Source organism: Hippoglossus stenolepis, chromosome 17 (genome assembly GCF_022539355.2).
Source record: "Hippoglossus stenolepis isolate QCI-W04-F060 chromosome 17, HSTE1.2, whole genome shotgun sequence".
In the NCBI taxonomy this organism is placed as follows: Eukaryota; Metazoa; Chordata; class Actinopteri; order Pleuronectiformes; family Pleuronectidae; genus Hippoglossus; species Hippoglossus stenolepis.
The window spans coordinates 2,705,012-2,724,002 of NC_061499.1; the positions used below are offsets into that span (position 1 = coordinate 2,705,012).

Genomic DNA, 18,991 nt, shown 5'->3' on the forward strand with positions numbered 1-18,991 from the left:
ACTTCTAGGAAAATGACCTCTGGTTTTCTTCTGCAGCAGTGAAACCGGTGGTCTCCCCCTGCTGGCTGCAGGAGGACTTTATTGTGACCTCAGCGTGTTTGCAGTGCGACGCCTTCCAGGCTGTAAGTGTTTTGCTCCATTTGAAGATGTCCCATGTCGGAGAGATGTCGGAGCGTCCTTGAATGCATCAGCAGTTTCCAGAACACTTCTTGACGTCGTTGTTGTGTTTCAGAAGTCGTGGTCGTCCTGTGAACAGACGGGTTATGTGGAGAGAATCAACTGCACCAGATCCAACAAAGACGAGCACAAGAGGTCAGACGTCAGAAATCATGAATCCACCGACAAATACAAAAATGATCTTAAACATTCTGAAAATATCGGTTTTCAATATTGTAAAAATGTCCACATTGTTATGGTTTTGTGCATCGTCATGGAAACTGTAAATTACAATTCATATGTATAAACCGAGTAACCGCCTCCCCCCACAGCTGTCGATCAGCGGTGATGGAGGAGCATCTCTTCTGGAAGTTCGAAGCGGCCATGTTGGCTCTGACGGTTCTCTTCGCCATCGTGGTGGTCGTCCGTCAGCGGTGGCTCGACCGCCTCGCATCGGAGAAAGTCCGTCGACAGATCGAGTCCATCTAGGACTCGAGGACCGGATCTGGTCCTGGACAGTATTTGAATGTGCTGATCTAGATTCTGAGTTCCATCAGGACTAAAGGAACCTGCCGGAAACTGGACTTTTTTTTCAATCTGAACTTTATTTAACATGACAGGAGGAGACGATATGGAGTCGGAGCAAAGAACAGCGAAGTCTGAATCTTTTAACTTGAGTTTTTTTACTTTATCAAGATCTTCACTCGTAAAAATTCAAAAGATGAATTCTCCAAGAATTTTATTTCAGACTTAAACCATTGAGACGTCACGTCGCCATCACACGTGTCAAATCATTCAATTCAATCTTAATGGAGAATTCAACTGTGTAAATTGTTCAAACATTATTTTCAATATGAAACAAATAAAGGTGAATCATGTCAGAACCAAGTTCTCATGTTGACTCTTCCCTCACTGTTTTTGAATCTGTCCTTCAGCTGATTGGTCGACCCTGACCACACGCTGAGCCCTGATTGGTACTGCTGCCCGATCGCACACAAATCTACGGAGGCACGTTGGGCGCCAAATGTTTTCGTCTAATTGGTCTGAACAAGTCGATCAGCAGACGACGAGGTTTCATTGTTGGACAAACATTTGTCTTCAGATTTTATTAAATGTTTCGGTTTTTCTGTGACTAAATCAACGGTTTTAACAGTTTGTTAAAAATGTCTGAACTGAAACAAGAAAATAAAAATTCAACAAAAACTCAATCATCTTTTTACAAAGAAAATCACGTGTTTCTGCGACTGAAGAAACTAAAAGAACCAGCGTCACGTGACGTTAACCCGAATGTCGGGAAGTTGAATAGTAAATATTCTGAAGCTTTTTTTTTTTTACAAAACTTTTGTTGATTTATTAATAATTTGGTCGAAGTTCTGTTCTTGAATGTTATGGTTTGATCCTGAGTCTCAACCCCTGAAACTTTTCAAATGTTTTAACTAGATTTCATACAGTAAAAATTTAACTAAACAGTAAATTTGAAGAACTTTCACAACCATCAAAATGAATAATAGAAATGATTTAAAGTGGAAGGAATAAAATCATTTCTCCAAAATAGAACTCAGTTCTGCTCTGACTAAGAAATAAACTAAATATTTCTGAAGAGTTTTTAAGACAAACTTTTTTTTATCAAAGATTTAAAATCTTAAATAATCAAAGTCGCTCAAACAAGATTTTTTCAGTTTTTCTCAATAAACTGAATATTGTGTTTTAATCTGTTGATTAATATCTTTAATAAAAAATCCATAAATTAATTTATAAAAATCTGGGTTCTGATTGGCTGTCTGGACTCAGTTGGGTCTTCAGTAGAGTGATGTCATCAACAAAAAATAGTGTCTGTCGTCTCATTGGCTGCGCACCGGTCCTCAGTTGATTGGCTCATAAGCTGTCGTTGAATCCGCTGCCTTCTTACGGACGCAGACCCAGAGTCCGCCCAGCAACAAGAGGATCACAGGTGTTCCCAGACCAACCGCCATGATGGCCACAACCAGCGGCGAGAACGAGTCGACAGGAGGAGAGCCGACGCCCACCAACACCGTCCTGAGGGAGAGTGGCGACATGTCAGGAGGATGTTTAAACTCACCAGAAATCCTCCAATCAGAGAGCAGGTGACTGACCAGCTGAGGAACTTGGTGCTGTTGTAGAACGGTTCTCCGGCGAGGCCGAAGCTCACGTTGAGCCCGAACGTGTCCGGTTCGGAGTAGAACGCTTGGATAAGACCCGACGCTGCCGCGGTTGTCTCGGCGCTCTGAGGCTGGGGGTCGGAATGACGGCATGGCATGGCGTCCTCCAGAACGGGATCAGACCGACGGTACGCCACCGGCTTCCACTGCACGAAACTCTGAACATCAGAGCTGCCGTTCGCCGCCGAAACCCAATGAGACGCCTGAGAGGTCGAGAAGTAGATCAACAGGAATTTCAAATAAAAAGTAAATGATTTTAGATTTTTAGTTGAGCCGTTATCAATGAATCAATCGATTATTGGTTTAAAAATGTCCCTGCTTGTTTCCATGGTGACTGAAACATATTTTCTGTTGATCGAGAAACTTATGTTCAGTAAAGTGTTTCACCAGTCGATCAGTTATTTCGAATACTTATTGTGTATAAGTAAAGCTTTGCTTTGATGAATTATTGATTACCTTGAATATTGACGGCATATACTCGTCATCGATCGACCGATGAACCTCCACCCTGCTCAGAGGATAAGCCCCGCCCACTGCCTGCAGCTCCAATAGGAACCTGGAACGAGCTGCTCGCGGCAACAAACCATCAATCCACACCTCCAGCTGGGAGGAGTTAGCTGTGTGTATGAGGCGGGGCCAGGTCTGACCACGCCCATCTGACTCAAATACTGACAACTGGGAGAAAAAACATGAAAATGTAAAAATCTATAATTTGTTTTATTATTTTAACAAATCTGACCCCCTGCTCATGATGTCATCGTGTGTCGATGACATCATCACATCCTGTTAAGTTACATTATATCAGATTTTTTTTGAACAAAAATATCAAAAGGTCATGTGACCCGGGTGTCACCGCGCCGACAGACCTGCAGGCAGAGCACGCCACTGGAGGTGTTTGTGACGGCGCCGCAGAGCCGGGCGGCCGCACCCGTCAGGTTGAGACGAGACCAGGTGAAGTTCTGCAGCTCGTACGGTGGGAAAAGGTCGGAGGTCGGATCGGCCGTGTCATTAACGTCATCGTACTCCAGCAACTGAGACAGGATCAAGATTCAGCCAATGAAAACGCTCCTCTCTGTACGTGTCAACTAAAGGTGGACAGACTGGTTTAAGGTGGATGTGTCTCACCCTGCTGAAGACCACGGCCGTGCTGTACAGGATGCTGCTCTCCGGCTCCACCCTCAGGCTGCCGCTGGTGTTACGAGCCAAAAACTGAGGCCAATCCACCTAAGTGGGAACATGTCAGAATATTAGGACATGTTCACCAGTCCACGATCTGTTTCTGTTCCTTCAGACGAAAAAATGAACCCAGAGTTTTCAAACGACAACGAAACCAGCAGCAGTTACACAAGTCTCTGATTTCGAGACAGCGCCCCCTGTGGGATCATCTGTGCAAAATTCAAAATGAGGATGAAGACGTTTCATTAAAATGAAAATCAACAGTATTGTTTTGAAACTCAGTTATCAGAAATATTTTCAGGTTTCTAAGATCAATTCTGACCTGGAGAGTAGAGGAAGAAGAGTTGGTGTGGATCAGCAGCAGCGTTGGCGCCCCCTGGCTGCAGAACAGGTAGTGCAGCGTATCGTTGTCTCCCAAGGCTCTCACATGCAGCAGGTCGCCACCAGGAGGCGGCGAAGTCGACCCGGGATTCAACTGGACTGTCAACTGAAGGACGGGGGAATACACAAAGAATCAGTCAATGATAAATTACGACACTGATTGTTCATTTTTAATCAACAAAGGTAAAAATCTGATCACAGCATCACATTTCATTTATACAGAACCGGTTCATAGTTTCATATTTACTCTTAAAAAATAAGCTGATAAATTAAAATTAAACACACGATCACGTGTTTGTTCCTCTGAATCATTGTTGAGGTTTCAGTCACAAACAGAAAAGAAACTTCTTTATAATCTAAAATCACAACAAGACAAAACTACATTAAAACACCAGTGGCTCCTAAAAACCTTAACATCTGTGAATCCAGATCTGTGAATCCAGATCTGTGAATCCAGATCTGTGAATCCAGATCCAAACATCAGATCAACCGAGTGAAACGTTTTCAACAAACACAGTTAAACACGTTCAACTTCACAAATACTCTCAGGCTTTTAATTTGAAACAGGAAGTGAAGTTTCACTTCCTCAGTTTGTTGTTTTCTGACTCGAGCTCAGATTTCACTTCACCTGTAACTTTATCGGGTTTTTTTCTCACCTGTCGCTCAAACAAACTTTGACTCGAAGTAAAAACCAGAAACATCAGAGAGCAGAATCCAGTCCTCATCACAGCCGCCATGTTTGTTGTGACTGAACTTCAGATCACATGACTTCCTGCTTCATGTCAGCTGACAACGGACAAGCTCCGCCTCCTCAAACACTTTTCTTCTTCATTGACGAAACGACAGGAAGCGAGTCACGTGACACGAGAAGAAACAAAGACGTAAATAAATAAATTCATAAAATGTATACAAGATATAATTTGATCATAAAATTGTAAAAATGCTAAAAACGATATAAAATGTAAATAAACCTATTAAATGATGTTAAATGTAATAGACATTCAAATGTATATTAATAAAGTACAGAGCAGAGATAATTACATAATACTGACCTGAGTCCTTGTATTTCAAAATGATATAAATGTTCTCACAGGAATCTGAACGATGAGCAAGTTTGAGCTGAACCCGATTTAAAAAACAGAAAACATGTTTTATTTTAACAATTTCTTGTGTTGCTGAAAATAGTTCATTGATCCTTAATCTGCAGATGAAATTGAACTTGAATACTGAGGTTAACATGGTTTTTAAAATTTATTTTTAAGATAAAATCATCTTTGCTCTGTGAATCAAATAATGGGATGGATTCTTTAAACGTGACCTGTTCGGTTTTGTCTTTTTTCTATTTAAATGAACCAAATTAACTTGATTTATTTTTCATGTTCATTAAAACTTTTCAAACAAACATATTTTTGTATGAGAAAGATAAATCGGAGATGATCAAAATGTGTGTGATGAAAAAAACTGCACAGTTTCCTCAACTTGTTCATATTTTTATTATTGAACCAAAGAACAGCACAACCTCTCAGATGAACTTTGACAGAAACAGAGCTGACGTTTGGATCCAGGGGAAAACAGGAGAACAGGAACTGGTTCTAACTTTAATCACTGCTTTTATTACGTTTGATGAGTCGTCTGGTCCCCACACATGCACACACACACACACACACATGTAAACGCACACGCACACACACACGGAGTGATGTGGATCTGGACTGATGTGGATCACTCGGCTCCTGGTCCTCCCATCTGATCATCTTTGTCTTTCTTCTTGTGACCAGAGACGATGTCGTCTATGCGCAGCAACAAGATGGCCGTCTGAAAACAGAGAAACAGTTAGGAGTCTTGCTCGGCATCGATTCGGTATCAGTATCGATTGGTATCAGGATCTGGTCCAGACCTCCACGGCGGTCTTGTAGGTCTGAGCCTTCACGGCGAGCGGCTCCCAGATGCCCAGAGACGTCATGTCAGACAGACAGCCGGTCTCTCCGTCCACACCCCAACACACACTGTTGTCCTGAGTGTGTTTGGCCTGAGAAACAAGATCGTTAGTGACGGCATGAGTTTAAATAAAGTTGTGTATCCTAACGTTATCAATAAAGTTTTTGCCGTACCCTCAGTGAGGTCAGCACTCGTATGGTGGAGGCTCCACAGTTCTGGATCAGGGTTCGGGGGATGACCTCCAGAGCCAGGGCCACAGCACGGTATGGCCACTGTTCTATGCCGGTCAGAGCACGGGAACGCTCGGTCAGACGCTTCGAAATCGCCATCTCCACGGCGCCGCCACCTGGCAACAGGAAGGGCTCCAGCAGCACGTTACGACACACCTGCATGGCGTCCTGCAGGTTCCTCTCCACTTCCTGAAGGTCAGAGAGCAAAGAACATGAGCTGTAACACACGTTTACAGTGACGAAGGTTCCGCCCTTCGTCCGAGGAACGTTCTAACGAACACTGAGCAGGAGAACGTGTTCTTACAGCCAGGATCTCTTTGCTGGCTCCTCGCAGCAGGATGGTACACGCTTTAGGATCTTTACACTCGGTGACGAAGGTGAAATACTCATCACCGATCTTCTTCACCTCAAACAGCCCCGCTCCCACACCCACGTCTTCCTCACGCAGCTCGTCGGTCCGACTGACGATACGAGCCCCGCACGCCCTGAGAGGGAGGGAGAGAGATTGAAGGTGCAGGTATGACAACAAGTGGTTAAACCAGGGCTGATGGTGTGACATCATATCCTGCTGAATGTTGATTGGCTGGAGTTTGAGGTTACCTGGCGATGCGGTTGTTGTCGGTCTTCCTGACGCGGCGGATGGCGGTGATGTTCGCCTTCACCAGGTAGTGCTGAGCCAGGTCTGCAAACAAACGTCTCATTAACACACAGCGTTTGTCTGATGTCACTTCCTGTCCGGATCTCAGTCTACAAATGGAATCTAACTCCCATGAGGCAAACTCGATAATGTGAGTAAACGACCATCATGCATTGTAATGTGAATAACAGACACAGGAAGTTAGTGACAAGTAACACAAAGCGCTATCGCTACAGGTGATGAGTTTGAGCTGCTAAGGTCAGAGGTCACATGACCTGGGCTCAGTTACTGGTCTGCTTCACACACATGTCGGTGCTTTCTTAACAAGTGGATGATGTCAGAGACAGGCGTGTGAGACAGCTGTGTGAGACAGGCGTGAGACAGCTGTGTGAGACAGGCGTGTGAGACATACCTGAGATTCCCTTCTCGGTGAAGATCAGGTCTGGCTTGAGGCGGATGATGTCCTCACAGATCTGCTGGATGTACTCTTCCTCCATCTGCAGGATCCTGGCAAAGTCTTCCTCCTTACTGATCTCGATGTCCGTCTGAACACACAGGGTCAAAGGTCATGTGATGCTCAGGTGCAGCAATGAGTGTGTGTGGTGAGCATGTGCTCTTGCACAGCTATCTTTGTGAGGACCCGTTCCCCTTTAATGGACTGTTCGGGGGTTAAGACTTGGTTTTAGGGTTAGAATCAGGTTTAGGTTCAAACGGGGGTCGGCAGCCTGCGGCTCTGCAGCCCGTCTGCAGGGTTGTGCATGAACAATTCTATTCTTCGTGAGCGATGAACTGAACGAATCAGTTTTCATATGATGAACGAAGTTACCTCCCATAAATGTTTTTAATCATCATCATCATATTGTGTGTGTGTGTGTGTGTGTGTGTGTGTTAGTGTGTTAGTGTGTTAGTGTGTTAGTGTTACCTGGCTCTCTCCCTTCTTGTACTCCAGAGAACAGTCGAGCAGGACGATACGAGGGTCTTTGATCATGCGTTTCATCCTGGGGTGCGTCACGTCTTTGTTGACCATGACTCCTTTCAGGACGCAGGAATCGTCGATGATTCCACCTGGAACCTGAACATCACACATGTTAAAGGAGACGGAGGCTGGGCGGCGGCGGAGTGACCGTCGGACTACTCGCATCTCGGACTCTTACCTTCTCCACCTTGGCGTACTTCTTGATGTCGATCTCTTTGCGCCCGTTGTCCTCCAGCTCCACGGTCCGGACGGCGTCCAGGGCGATGTTGCACGCCATTTCAGACCAGCGGCTCAGGGCTTTAGTGTTGATGGCGGAGTGGACGATCTTCAGCATCATAGAGCGGTCGGATGTGTCCACAGGGGTGCTGAGGGGTCAGAGGTCAAAGGTCAGTAACCAAGCAGATGACATGTCAGTGAAGTTCTGTCAGAAGCTCACCTCCTCCCAGACCTCCTCACAGAGACCCTCACCTCCTCCCTGACCTCCTCTCTGAACGTACCTGACCTCCTTCAGAACTTCCAGCATGTCCTCCAGGGCCTGTCTGTAGGCGCTGATGATGACGGTCGGGTGCATCTGCTGCTCCAGGAACTGCTCTGCTACAGACAACATCTCCCCAGCTGAGGAAGAGGAGGAACAGTTACACACAGTTACAGTCACAGACAAATATACAGACACATATACAGTCACAGACAGTCGCTCACCCAGGATGATGACGGACGTGGTCCCGTCTCCCACCTCCTCGTCCTGCGTACGACTGATCTCGATCATCGTCTTGGCGGCAGGATGCTGGACCTGGATCTGTTACCATGGAGACAGAGTTTGAACAATACACCTCGTGCAGAGGTTTGATGAGATTTTTCTACATTTACGTGACACCGTGGCAGAGCGGCCCTCACCTCTCTGAGGATGGCGTTTCCATCGTTGGTCATCACGATCCCCCCCATGGGGTCGAGCAACATCTACACACACAATCAATCAATCAACTTTCTGCTTCATCTGCATATGAATATAAATATTTCCCTGCGGTTCATCAGAACTGATCAAAGAGAATTAAACACTCATTTCACACTGGTTATTACTTAGTAATATCAGGTACTAAGTAATGTAATCTATTACTGTCTATGTAATGTTCAGATGCTGTGAGGTGGACGAGGATGAGGACGCACCTTCATCATGGCCCGAGGGCCGAGGCAGGTCCGGATCACATCTGCGATGGTCTGAAACAGAGTTAGAGGTTAAAACCTTTTGAGCACGTGATGGATGATGTCAGTGATCTCGTGCGTGTTTACCTTCGCAGCGGTGATGTTTCCGGTCTGAACTTTGCGTCCAGACTCTCTCTTCACGTTCTGGTCTGCAGAGGACAGACAAAACACATCGGGACATTTTCTCAAGAGTCTCATCCAGGTTTCATTCTTCACACGTTGGACCAAACCCGAAGGACAGTGTTTTCCTCAGAGGGCTTTTATTTTGAAGTGATTGATAGATTATAGATTGATTGTTTTCTCGGGTGTGACGTATTAAGGGAACATGAAACAGTGTATTAATATGAATTAAAATATATAAACCGCAGCTGACGTCACGTTACAAATAAATAAACATGAAGGAACTGAAGTTGACAGTGAACCAGATTGAGTCTGAACCTGGTTTGTATTGATCCGGATCGGTGAGGGTGGGGCTGCTTCAACAAAGCATCTGCGTTTTTAGCTGTAGCACCGGTAGCACCGGTAGCCGCCGTTAGCCGCTAACAGCCTGTGGGAGCTTTCTACCGGCAGCTCCGGTTTCATGTTAGCGCCGTTAACCGAGCAACCGTTAAACAGCGGGATCAGCTAAATGCTAACGAGCTAACGAGCTAACTAGCTAACCGTCTGTTCGTGCTGAGTAACGGTGGCTCCACATGCTCTTAAGATGCTAACAGTTAGCACGGCTAGCAAACCGGAGGAAGCACGTGCCTCACCGGGCCGCTGCGGCGGTAAACAGCCACACAGCGGGGCCGGTGCCGGCACCGGGCGAGCGGCCGGTACCGGGGCGGAGCGGCCCGGTGAGAAGAGAGAGAGAGAAACGGTGAAAGAGAAACTTACTGAGAACTAAGACCTGCTGACCGAACATGGTTACCGACACTACCGACACACGCGCCTGGAGCTGCTGACGGGCACGAGCGGAAGAACGACTCAGACCTCAGGGGCGGGAGTAGCAGCGCACACTGACCAATCAGATCACAGCATGTATATGACCGACACATGGTTCCACCAATGGAGTCAATGAGCTGACAGCGTTAAAGCGACCGAAGCCTTTTATGGTAAAAACCACCAAGAAAATGTTCAGATAACCATAATAATATTATTATTATTATGGTTATTAAAAAATGTCCAAACATTCACAATGTGATAATCTACAGACTGTGTCTTCCCCTGAGATCATGTATTAAACTGATCTTCAGAACAGAGGCTGTTCTGTCAGCTTCACATCCTCCAGCAGGTGGCGCTAATGCACTAGTTTACTGCTGGTTCTATAGATGTCAGCAAACACACACATCATTCAGTATATTTATAAAACATATTGTTTTATGGTGGAACCATCATACACAACATGTATTTGCTGTTAGTTTTCTTTAGCTCATTTTCATTGGCTGTCCTTTAGCTAGACGTTAACAGGCGTCCTGAAAGAATGGTCCAATAATAATATGATCATTCTCCACAGATACATTAGTACGACCCTAACCCTAACCCTACTGATGGGTAATATCAGTGATGACATTTCTTAACATTTAAATCCACAGCGTGAGGATTGATCCGATGATGTCATGAAGGAAAGAGATCCCTTTTAAAAGATAAACAATGAATGAGAAATAAATGCTTTAAAGCAGATGTCTTTGAAATTCTGCTACAAAATCAAAGGTTTCAACAGTGAACATCTGGTGTTGGTATCTTACTAACACATTTATTTTATATTTTACTGTCATTTGGTATAAAATGTGTTATAGCTCTGTATAAACTGTGTATTAAGATGTAATACCTGATTTATTTATCTGTATCGTGTAGTTAAAGTATCACAGTAATCTGAATATTTTCAGCCCGACACCGTCTGGTCACACACAAAGTAATGAAACCTCAACACTAAAAAATTACTTTATTTAAAACTGTGAGTTCACTACTTTCCTTGAGTTTTATTATTCAACCTGTGAATCAGTTTTTTTCAACATGTGATGATGTCACAACTGTCAGACTACGAAACAAAATGAAGTTCACAGTTCTGTGTGTAAGATGTTTTATTTTGAAATGAGCTGATGGAGTAAAATAGAAGTTCTCACTGTGTTTTATCTGTAAAACAGTTTGACAAGTCCGTGGTTTCACACAGGGTCGTCAGGTGACCTGTCAGCTGACAGAGGAAAACAAACTGCTTCTGTTTTCTGTCACAGTAACAATCTGAAGGTTCAACAATAATTTAAATTAATAAAAATGAGTTGATCAAAAGGCAACAATGATAAAAACACAAAGCAGAAACTTGGCACAGAACAGAAACATTGGTTTGTTATAGTCGACTCTTCATTTTATCTTTTATTTTAAAGGCGATTCTGAAATGTATTTAAATTAAATATTTAAAATGTTGTTTATTACCATCACAACAAATATTTCAGGATTTAAACTTTCAAAATAAGATTTGCTTAAATATGATTTCATCTGTATTATTCAGTATTTTATTTCACAAAACTTAAATAAATAAATAAACAAATAAACAGTTCAATTAATAAAGTTTTTGGTTCTTCAGTAAAAAGGTTGTTGTTTAAATTGTCAGCTGATTAATTGTCTTGTCGATTGTGAAAAGTCGGACTCATGCGTCCGCTGCATTTCCCAAGATGCTTTTCAAGATTCACCAAAAACACATGTGAACACTGAGCATGTTCCCTTGATCCAGAAAGGTACAGCTGACAGTCACATGACAGCAGTCATGACATCCTGGTGGACAGGTGTTGGACACAGCTGTCCCCCGTTAGCATGGTCAGGCGTCCTGTCCTCCCCCGACGTGTTTGTTGTCATGGACACCAGCAGTCAGGTCAGACCGGAGGATGAAACGTGTCAGAGTTCGTCCTTCGACCCGCTCGCCGTCAGGCTGGGACTCGCCTCGCGCTTCAGGAACTTCAGGAGGTCTTTGAGCTCTCGACCCCCCTGAGAACACAGAGGTGATGTCATTCATCTGCTCACCCCCTGACCGCCCCCCCACCCCCACCTCTCTGAGACCTTACCTCGTATCGTAAAGGCTCGTCCTTTTTACCCAGCGCAGCAAAGTAAATGGTTGGATACCTGAAGATAGAGATGGAGGGACACTAATGAACATGTGCTTTGTCCTGGTTCAACATCTCACATGGAGAAACTCTGGACTCACCCTTGGACATCGTAACCCAGCGGGACGTCGTTTTCAACACCGTTCATTTTGGCGATGACGATGTTTGTATCAGGAAAGAGCTGAAAGTCAGACAGGGATTAAAACTCTTCATCGGGGAGAATGAAAACAGAACGAGCAACACGAAGTCACAGTTACAACATTAGAAGCTAGAATCACCGTCCTGTGGTTGTTTGTCTCCACCAACAGTTTTCAGTTTACACATTTTATTTACAGACTCATATGAGGTAACTGTGACCTTTGACCTTTGACTAACTTCATCTTTGAGTCCAACTGAATGTTTGTATCTAATCTGAAGAAAATCCCTTAACGTCTTCTCTTCGTGTTCATAAGAATGAGACAGAAACTAAATTCCTCCGACCACTGGTTGTCATGGTGATGATGATGATGATGATGATGATGATGATGATGATGATGTACGTACCGTGTCAGCCAGCTCTCTGTAGACCGGCTCCAGTTTCTTGCAGTGTGGACATGTGGGAGAGTAAAACTGGATCAGAACATTTTTATCTGGGTCATTGACGATGTCATCAAACGTCTCAGCAACAACCACCTGCAGTTCACAACCAGAGAGAGGTCAGAGGTCAGAGGTCAGAGAGAGAGGGGTCAGGGGTCACACTACAGAGACTGGGTCCATCTCACCTTGACAGCAGCTGCGTTTCTCTCCGGTACGGGTTCAGACTTCACGTAACGTTTGAGTCGACCAGCGAAGTAATCGTCTAAAAATCTCTCCAGGGACCGACCGTCTCTCCTGAAACACACAACTGATCAGAATCCTGGTTCCTGATGACATCACTGTGACATCACTGTGACATCACTGTGACCTGGCTCAGCACGGGTGACGTCACACAGGTGAGCAGAGGAATAATAAATATCACATATGTGAAGCGATCAAACTGGTTACGTACGTGAACTCCTCTCTCATGGTGAACTTGTGACCCAGTTTGGACCGGATTGTGACGAACGGAAGTTCTCCCCCGTCAGATGTTCCCAAACCGAAGTCGTCCTCCAGCTCGGACAGGAAGTCATTCTTATTGGCTACCGAGAAGGTCAGGCCCCGCCCAGTGTATTGTGACGCCACCTTCATCACCCTGGCGATAAGAAACAGGGGGAGGGGCTTACACACACCTGTCATCAGGTAACAGTGTGTGTCTATTATGTGTGTGAGCATGTTACCTGTTCCTCCAGTAGTTGGAGCCTCTGGTGTTGTGGTGGAAGTCGAGGTCATAGTACGCCGTCAGCAGGTCACGAACTCTTAGACGATCTCTGTTCTCCAGAGTCATGTGAGGACACAGTCCATAACTACAGACGGGTGGAGACAAACAGAGACAGACGGACGGACACAGAGATACAGGTGGAGACGGGTGGAGACAGGTAAGTGTGGAGCAGAGTGAGGCAGTTGTGCGTCTCGTGTTAAACGGATAAATCTTACATGTGGTCTCTGAGGAAGCGTCTCAGAGATGCGATGGTCAGGTGATCTCTGAAGACGACCACGCTGTCCTCAAACTTACTGCTCAGTCTGGGAGCTCGGAACAACAACACACTCCTGCAGGACACGAGAGACGACACGACAAACATATTTCAACATTTACACTCAATCCATAAACGTCCCACGACAAGTCGGCTATACAAATGTAGACAGTCGTTCAGTTTGTCCAGCACCATCTTGGCTTTTTGAAACCAGACGTAAGCAGATGTGGAGGAACGGGGGGGTTGGACGCCCACCTATAACTGCCACCTGTTCCATTGGTCTGTACCAGCTGTCAATCACACTGTGGTACCCCCCCCCCAACACATCCGGTGCTTTATGGTCTGTTTGACTCTAAATGATCATAATTCACTAAATGAACATCAGATGTTTGAAGAAGACTTGAAACTAGAGACTGAGACAGAAACTCCTGAATGTTCACTGACGTTATAAAGTGAGAAGTCACTTTCTACCATATCATAGTCTACATCAGTTTTTATAACTATGATATAAAGATAGACAACATGACAGCTACCACAAGCAAAGCCAAAGCAGCTGAATCGCCCCCTGGTGGCTGGCTGCAGTATAGGTCATAAAACTCCTCCATGTTAGCAGATGGGACATGGACCAAACTAAAAACAGAGTAGACGTTAAATAAATGTTTGTAAAGATGTTTCTGTCAGGTCGTTCTTATCTCACTGATGTTTGTTCAAGTGTTTGTGATCAGTTTGGTTTTTATTAGTTATTTGATGACATAAAAACAGGCGGAGACGTCATGATTGACAGCTGAGACTGACTCCTGATTGGTTGAGGTCCAGGACCACAGACACTTTGGACTCACTCAGACTGAACGCCGTACTCGTCCCCGAGCTTCACGTCAGCGGTGTGAGCGAATCTGAACTGTTCCCTCAACAGAGCGGCAGCTTTCAGAAACTCTGAGAGAGAGCTGCCTGCACCTGAAAACACACCTGACCCCCCACACACACACACACACACACACACACACACACACACACACACACACACACACACACACACACGTTACATCAAGTGAGAATGTCAAGTAACAGACACAATGGGGTTGATTTTCTCTGAGGTCACATAAAATCTAACATCATGTCAAAAACTGAAGCCGACGCAGCGCCACGTTGAGTGATGTCACACATATAAAAACAACGTAGCGTGAGGCGTTTTGACATGAGGTCATATGAAGTCACATGACGTGAGATGGGAGATTTGTTGTTTTTAATTACACACAATCACGTCAAGCTTATTGCGTCTGTTTCAGAAGTGATGGGGGCACCATCTGTTTCATTGATTTATTTAACATGGTCTCAAGTTGTCCCCGTGAAGGAGCAACGTGTGGTCCGGTCATCCTCCTGGAGAACATAACTCCCAGGGATGAGTCAAAGCTCGTTAGGAATCTCAGGCTGTGATGACCATATGCAGACGCTGGGCACATGATCAGGACATCGCCATGATCAGGACATCGCCATGATCAGGACATCGCCATGATCAGGACATCGCCATGATCAGGACATCGCCATGATCGAGGACAGACGACAAGTCGCTTTCTTACATTAAAAGAAAAACCCAGTTGTAGCCTCAGCTTCTCATCAGGTGCTACAGATGTAGATTATAAGTGAGGGAGTCATCCATCAGAATACCCAGATGTTTATAAGAATCTACTTTCAAATGAAGAAGTGTAGCCTGACCAGACGTTTGACTTTATAAGTGTGTAGTTAGCTAAACAAAATGTCACATGACGTAGAGAACCTGTCAGCGTCGTACTTTACCTATGACACTGGCATCGTAGTGTTTGATGAAGCTGTGGAGTTCGTCCTTTGATTCCAGGTGAACTGAGTCTGGACCCGTCTGCTTCTTCATGAACTGATAGATCCCATCTGAGCACACACACACACACACACAGAGAGATAAACACAGAGTGTGAGTGTGTGTGTGTGTGTGTGTGTGTGTGTGTGTGTGTGTGGTTCTTACCTGCAGTGCGAGGTCCGTCGTAGGGGGCGGAGTCTCTCCCGTTCCTGAAGATCTTGAGAGTAGGATAACCAGAGATCCCGAAACGACCACAGGTCTCTGAGTGAGCAGTACAGTCCACCTGAGGCGAGATGGACAGGTGAGGAGACATGGGGGAAGAACAGGTGAGGAGAGACAACCCGCTGAGGACGTTACCTTTGCTAACTGGACGCTTCCCTTCAGTTTTGTTGCTGCTTTCTCAAAGTCTGGAGCCAGTTTCTTACAGTGTCCACACCTGAGAGGAGGAGGAGGAGGAGGAAGATAGGATGGACGGAGGTGAAGAAGGGATAGATAAAAGGAAGGATGAAAGGAATGAGAAATGGGGAGGGCAGAGAAGTGGCAAAAAATAGGAAAGGGAGAGTGGGAAGGAAACATTGAAGGTGATAAAAAAAAGAGTAGGAGTGTAGAATGAATGGGGAAAGGAAAGAAGGACATGAAATGAGGATGAAAGAGACGTGAAGAGGAAGGATGGAGGAGGAGACATGAAGAGGAAGGATGGAGGAGACGTGAAGAGGAAGGATTGGAAGAGACATGAAGAGGAAGGATGGAGGAGGAGACATGAAGAGGAAGGATGGAGGAGGAGACATGAAGAGGAAGGATTGGAAGAGGCGTGAAGAGGAAGGATGGAAGAGATGTGAAGAGGAAGGATGGAAGAGGAGACATGAGGAAGGAAGGATGGAGGAGGCGTGAAGAGGAAGGATGGAGGAGGAGACATGAAGAGGAAGGATTGGAAGAGGACGTGAAGAGGAAGGATGGAAGAGACATGAAGAGGAAGGATGGAGGAGGAGACATGAAGAGGAAGGATGGAAGAGATGTGAAGAGGAAGGATGGAAGAGGAGACATGAAGAGGAAGGATGGAGGAGGCGTGAAGAGGAAGGATGGAAGAGGAGACATGAAGAGGAAGGATGGAGGAGGCGTGAAGAGGAAGGATGGAGGAGGAGCGTGAAAGAGGAAGGATGGAAGAGGAGACATGAAGAGGAAGGATGGAAGAGGAGACATGAAGAGGAAGGATGGAGGAGGAGAGATGAAGAGGAAGGATTGGAAGAGGCGTGAAGAGGAAGGATGGAAGAGATGTGAAGAGGAAGGATGGAAGAGGAGACACAAAGAGGAAGGATGGAGGAGGCGGAAGAGGAAGGATGGAAGAGGAGACATGAAGAGGAAGGATGGAGGAGATGTGAAGAGGAAGGATGGAGGAGGAGACGTGAAGAGGAAGGATGGAGGAGGAGACGTGAAGAGGAAGGATGGAAGAGATGTGAAGAGGAAGGATGGAAGAGGAGACATGAAGAGGAAGGATGGAGGAGGAGAGCGTGAAGAGGAAGGATGGAGGAACGTGAAGAGGAAGGATGGAGGAAGCTGAAGAGGAAGGATGGAGGAGGAGAGAAGAGGAAGGATGGAGGAGGAGACGTGAAGAGGAAGGATGGAGGAGGAGACGTGAAGAGGAAGGATGGAGGAGGAGACGTGAAGAGGAAGGATGGAGGAGGAGACGTGAAGAGGAAGGATGGAAGAGGAGACGTGAAGAGGAAGGATGGAAGAGACATGAAGAGGAAGGATGGAGGAGGAGACGTGAAGAGGAAGGATGGAAGAGGAGACATGAAGAGGAAGGATGGAGGAGGAGACGTGAAGAGGAAGGATGGAAGAGAGACATGAAGAGGAAGGATGGAGGAGGAGACGTGAAGAGGAAGGATGGAAGAGGAGACATGAAGAGGAAGGATGGAGGAGGAGACATGAAGAGGAAGGATGGAGGAGGCGTGAAGGAGGAAGGATGGAGGAGCAGGCGTGAAGAGGAAGGATGGAGAGGAGACGTGAAGAGGAAGGATGGAGGAGGAGGCGTGAAGAGGAAGGATGGAGGAGGAGGCGTGAAGAGGAAGGATGGAGGAGGAGGCGTGAGAAGGAAGGATGGAGGAGGAGGCGTGAAGAGGAAGGATGGAGGAGGCGTGAAGAGGAAGGATGGAGGAGGAGGCGTGAAGAGGAAGGATGGAGGAGGCGTGAAGAGGAAGGATGGAGGAGGAGGAAGAGGAAGGATGGAGGAGACATGAAGAGGAAGGATGGAGGAGGAGACGTGAAGAGGAAGGATGGAGGAGGAGACGTGAAGAGGAAGGATGGAGGAGGAGACGTGAAGAGGAAGGATGGAGGAGACGTGAAGAGGAAGGATGGAGGAGGAGACATGAAGAGGAAGGATGGAGGAGGAGACATGAAGAGGAAGGATGGAGGAGACGTGAAGAGGAAGGATGGAGGAGACATGAAGAGGAAGGATGGAGGAGGAGACATGAAGAGGAAGGATGGAGGAGACGTGAAGAGGAAGGATGGAGGAGGAGACATGAAGAGGAAGGATGGAAGATGAGAAAGAGGAAGGATGGAGGAGACGTGAAGAGGAAGGATGGAGGAGGAGACATGAAGAGGAAGGATGGAGGAGACGTGAAGAGGAAGGATGGAGGAGGAGACATGAAGAGGAAGGATGGAGGAGACGTGAAGAGGAAGGATGGAGGAGGAGACATGAAGAGGAAGGATGGAGGAGACGTGAAGAGGAAGGGTAGAACGTCAACATATTAGAACCCGTATGTATTGAGCTAACGATGCTAATGCTAACGTCCCCTCCGTTACCATGGAGCGTAGAACGTCACCAGCATGGTCTCGTGCTCCGTTGCTAGGTAATCGAAGTCCGCGTCCCCGAGCTCGAGCACGTCCCTGCGCAAGCACACCGTGGCGGGAAACCGGGTCAGCAGCCACAGCGTGACGGCGGGAAGGAGCCGGACAGCGGCCGCCATGTTGGAGAGAGAGGAGACAGTTTCACATGGACACGATAAAACACACCGAGATTCCGGCAGGACCTTCAAAATAAAACAACCTGGAACAACTCAGTAAAAACATTACAACATGACGTCACAAAGTCAAAGACTGAAAAATAAACATTACAACATGACGTCACAAAGTCAAAGAGTGAAAAATAAACATTACAACATGACGTCACAAAGTCTAAGGGTGAAAAATAAACATTGCAATATGACGAATTCTCGTAACTCATCGTGAAATGACACTTGCTTTTATTTTGAAGTCGGTATTTCCGGTGACTAAAGGTAACTTGACCAATCTGCTCTCTCCACCTGTCAAAGGGAAGGCGGGCCCACAGACGAACACCGGAAAGCCCTCTGATTGGCCCACAGCCGATGTAACCGTATAACTGGTCCAATGACCTGTCAATCACAACACACCCACCCCTCCCCCGCCCAACGAGCATCAGAGAATTACACGTTTTTAAATGAATTTCTAAATGAGGATGAATTAAACATGAATTAAACATGAATCAGTTTAAAATTTAACTCAACATGAAACATCATTGAAGCATCAAACCGATGTGAAACTAGGAGAAGTTGTTGATTTTTTAAGACTTCAAACTGAAAATGTTCAGAGCTGCTCTGTGG

The 18,991-nt window shown here is 45.9% G+C and overlaps 4 protein-coding genes across 6 annotated transcripts in view; 1 reads left to right on the forward strand and 3 right to left on the reverse strand.

The window, feature by feature from the left end:
* Nucleotides 1-1,044, forward strand: part of jtb (jumping translocation breakpoint) — a 3,032-nt gene extending 1,988 nt beyond the window's left edge. For 2 of the 3 annotated variants that reach the window (XM_035182362.2, XM_035182361.2), the window contains exons 4-6: nt 37-122; nt 233-312; nt 489-1,044. In XM_035182362.2, coding sequence (XP_035038253.1) covers nt 37-122; nt 233-312; nt 489-645 — 323 coding nt within the window. In that variant the 3' untranslated portion in view covers nt 646-1,044. The remainder of the gene's footprint in view (nt 1-36; nt 123-232; nt 313-488) is intronic. The other variant, XM_035182363.2, reaches the window with a different exon arrangement.
* LOC118124479 (glycosylated lysosomal membrane protein) lies at nt 742-4,693 on the reverse strand. The gene is made up of 7 exons (XM_035182345.2): nt 4,550-4,693; nt 3,835-3,999; nt 3,462-3,560; nt 3,203-3,367; nt 2,793-3,011; nt 2,271-2,539; nt 742-2,193 (listed from the first exon to the last, which is right to left on the reverse strand). Exons 1-7 carry the CDS (start codon nt 4,628-4,630, stop codon nt 2,019-2,021), a joined length of 1,173 nt encoding a protein of 390 aa, XP_035038236.1. The 5' UTR covers nt 4,631-4,693; the 3' UTR covers nt 742-2,018.
* Nucleotides 4,694-5,367: 674 nt separating this feature from the next.
* cct3 (chaperonin containing TCP1, subunit 3 (gamma)) lies at nt 5,368-9,866 on the reverse strand. Its single transcript, XM_035182316.2, has 14 exons — nt 9,751-9,866; nt 8,962-9,023; nt 8,839-8,889; nt 8,569-8,631; nt 8,374-8,470; nt 8,172-8,289; nt 7,853-8,039; nt 7,621-7,770; nt 7,111-7,243; nt 6,662-6,743; nt 6,366-6,546; nt 6,005-6,250; nt 5,791-5,922; nt 5,368-5,708 (listed from the first exon to the last, which is right to left on the reverse strand). The coding sequence occupies exons 1-14, from the start codon at nt 9,776-9,778 to the stop codon at nt 5,616-5,618; spliced, it is 1,623 nt and encodes a 540-aa protein (XP_035038207.1). The 5' UTR covers nt 9,779-9,866; the 3' UTR covers nt 5,368-5,615.
* Nucleotides 9,867-10,919: 1,053 nt separating this feature from the next.
* LOC118124473 (protein disulfide-isomerase A3) lies at nt 10,920-18,371 on the reverse strand. The gene is made up of 13 exons (XM_035182321.2): nt 18,174-18,371; nt 15,729-15,807; nt 15,537-15,654; nt 15,335-15,442; nt 14,380-14,506; nt 13,503-13,616; nt 13,247-13,372; nt 12,979-13,161; nt 12,713-12,821; nt 12,495-12,623; nt 12,053-12,132; nt 11,913-11,970; nt 10,920-11,835 (listed from the first exon to the last, which is right to left on the reverse strand). Exons 1-13 carry the CDS (start codon nt 18,335-18,337, stop codon nt 11,746-11,748), a joined length of 1,485 nt encoding a protein of 494 aa, XP_035038212.1. The 5' UTR covers nt 18,338-18,371; the 3' UTR covers nt 10,920-11,745.
* Nucleotides 18,372-18,991: the final 620 nt, after the last annotated feature.

Excerpts from the sequence above, each read along its gene's own strand:
- LOC118124473 (XM_035182321.2), bottom strand. The coding sequence starts at position 18,337 with ATGGCGGCCGCTGTCCGGCTCCTTCCCGCCGTCACGCTGTGGCTGCTG. Across the intron at positions 15,443-15,536 it reads CGACGGACCTCGCACTGCAG|ATGGGATCTATCAGTTCATG; the intron begins GTAAGAACCACA and ends GTGTGTGCTCAG. Across the intron at positions 11,836-11,912 it reads ACGAGCCTTTACGATACGAG|GGGGGTCGAGAGCTCAAAGA; the intron begins GTAAGGTCTCAG and ends CTGTGTTCTCAG.
- cct3 (XM_035182316.2), bottom strand. The coding sequence starts at position 9,778 with ATGTTCGGTCAGCAGGTCTTAGTTCTCA. Across the intron at positions 8,290-8,373 it reads CACGTCCGTCATCATCCTGG|CTGGGGAGATGTTGTCTGTA; the intron begins GTGAGCGACTGT and ends CCTCTTCCTCAG. Across the intron at positions 7,244-7,620 it reads ACAAGAAGGGAGAGAGCCAG|ACGGACATCGAGATCAGTAA; the intron begins GTAACACTAACA and ends CTGTGTGTTCAG.
- LOC118124479 (XM_035182345.2), bottom strand. The coding sequence starts at position 4,630 with ATGGCGGCTGTGATGAGGACTGGATTCTGCTCTCTGATGTTTCTGGTT. Across the intron at positions 3,368-3,461 it reads CGGCCGTGGTCTTCAGCAGG|TTGCTGGAGTACGATGACGT; the intron begins GTGAGACACATC and ends ATCCTGTCTCAG. Across the intron at positions 2,194-2,270 it reads AGCACCAAGTTCCTCAGCTG|GACGGTGTTGGTGGGCGTCG; the intron begins GTCAGTCACCTG and ends ACTCTCCCTCAG.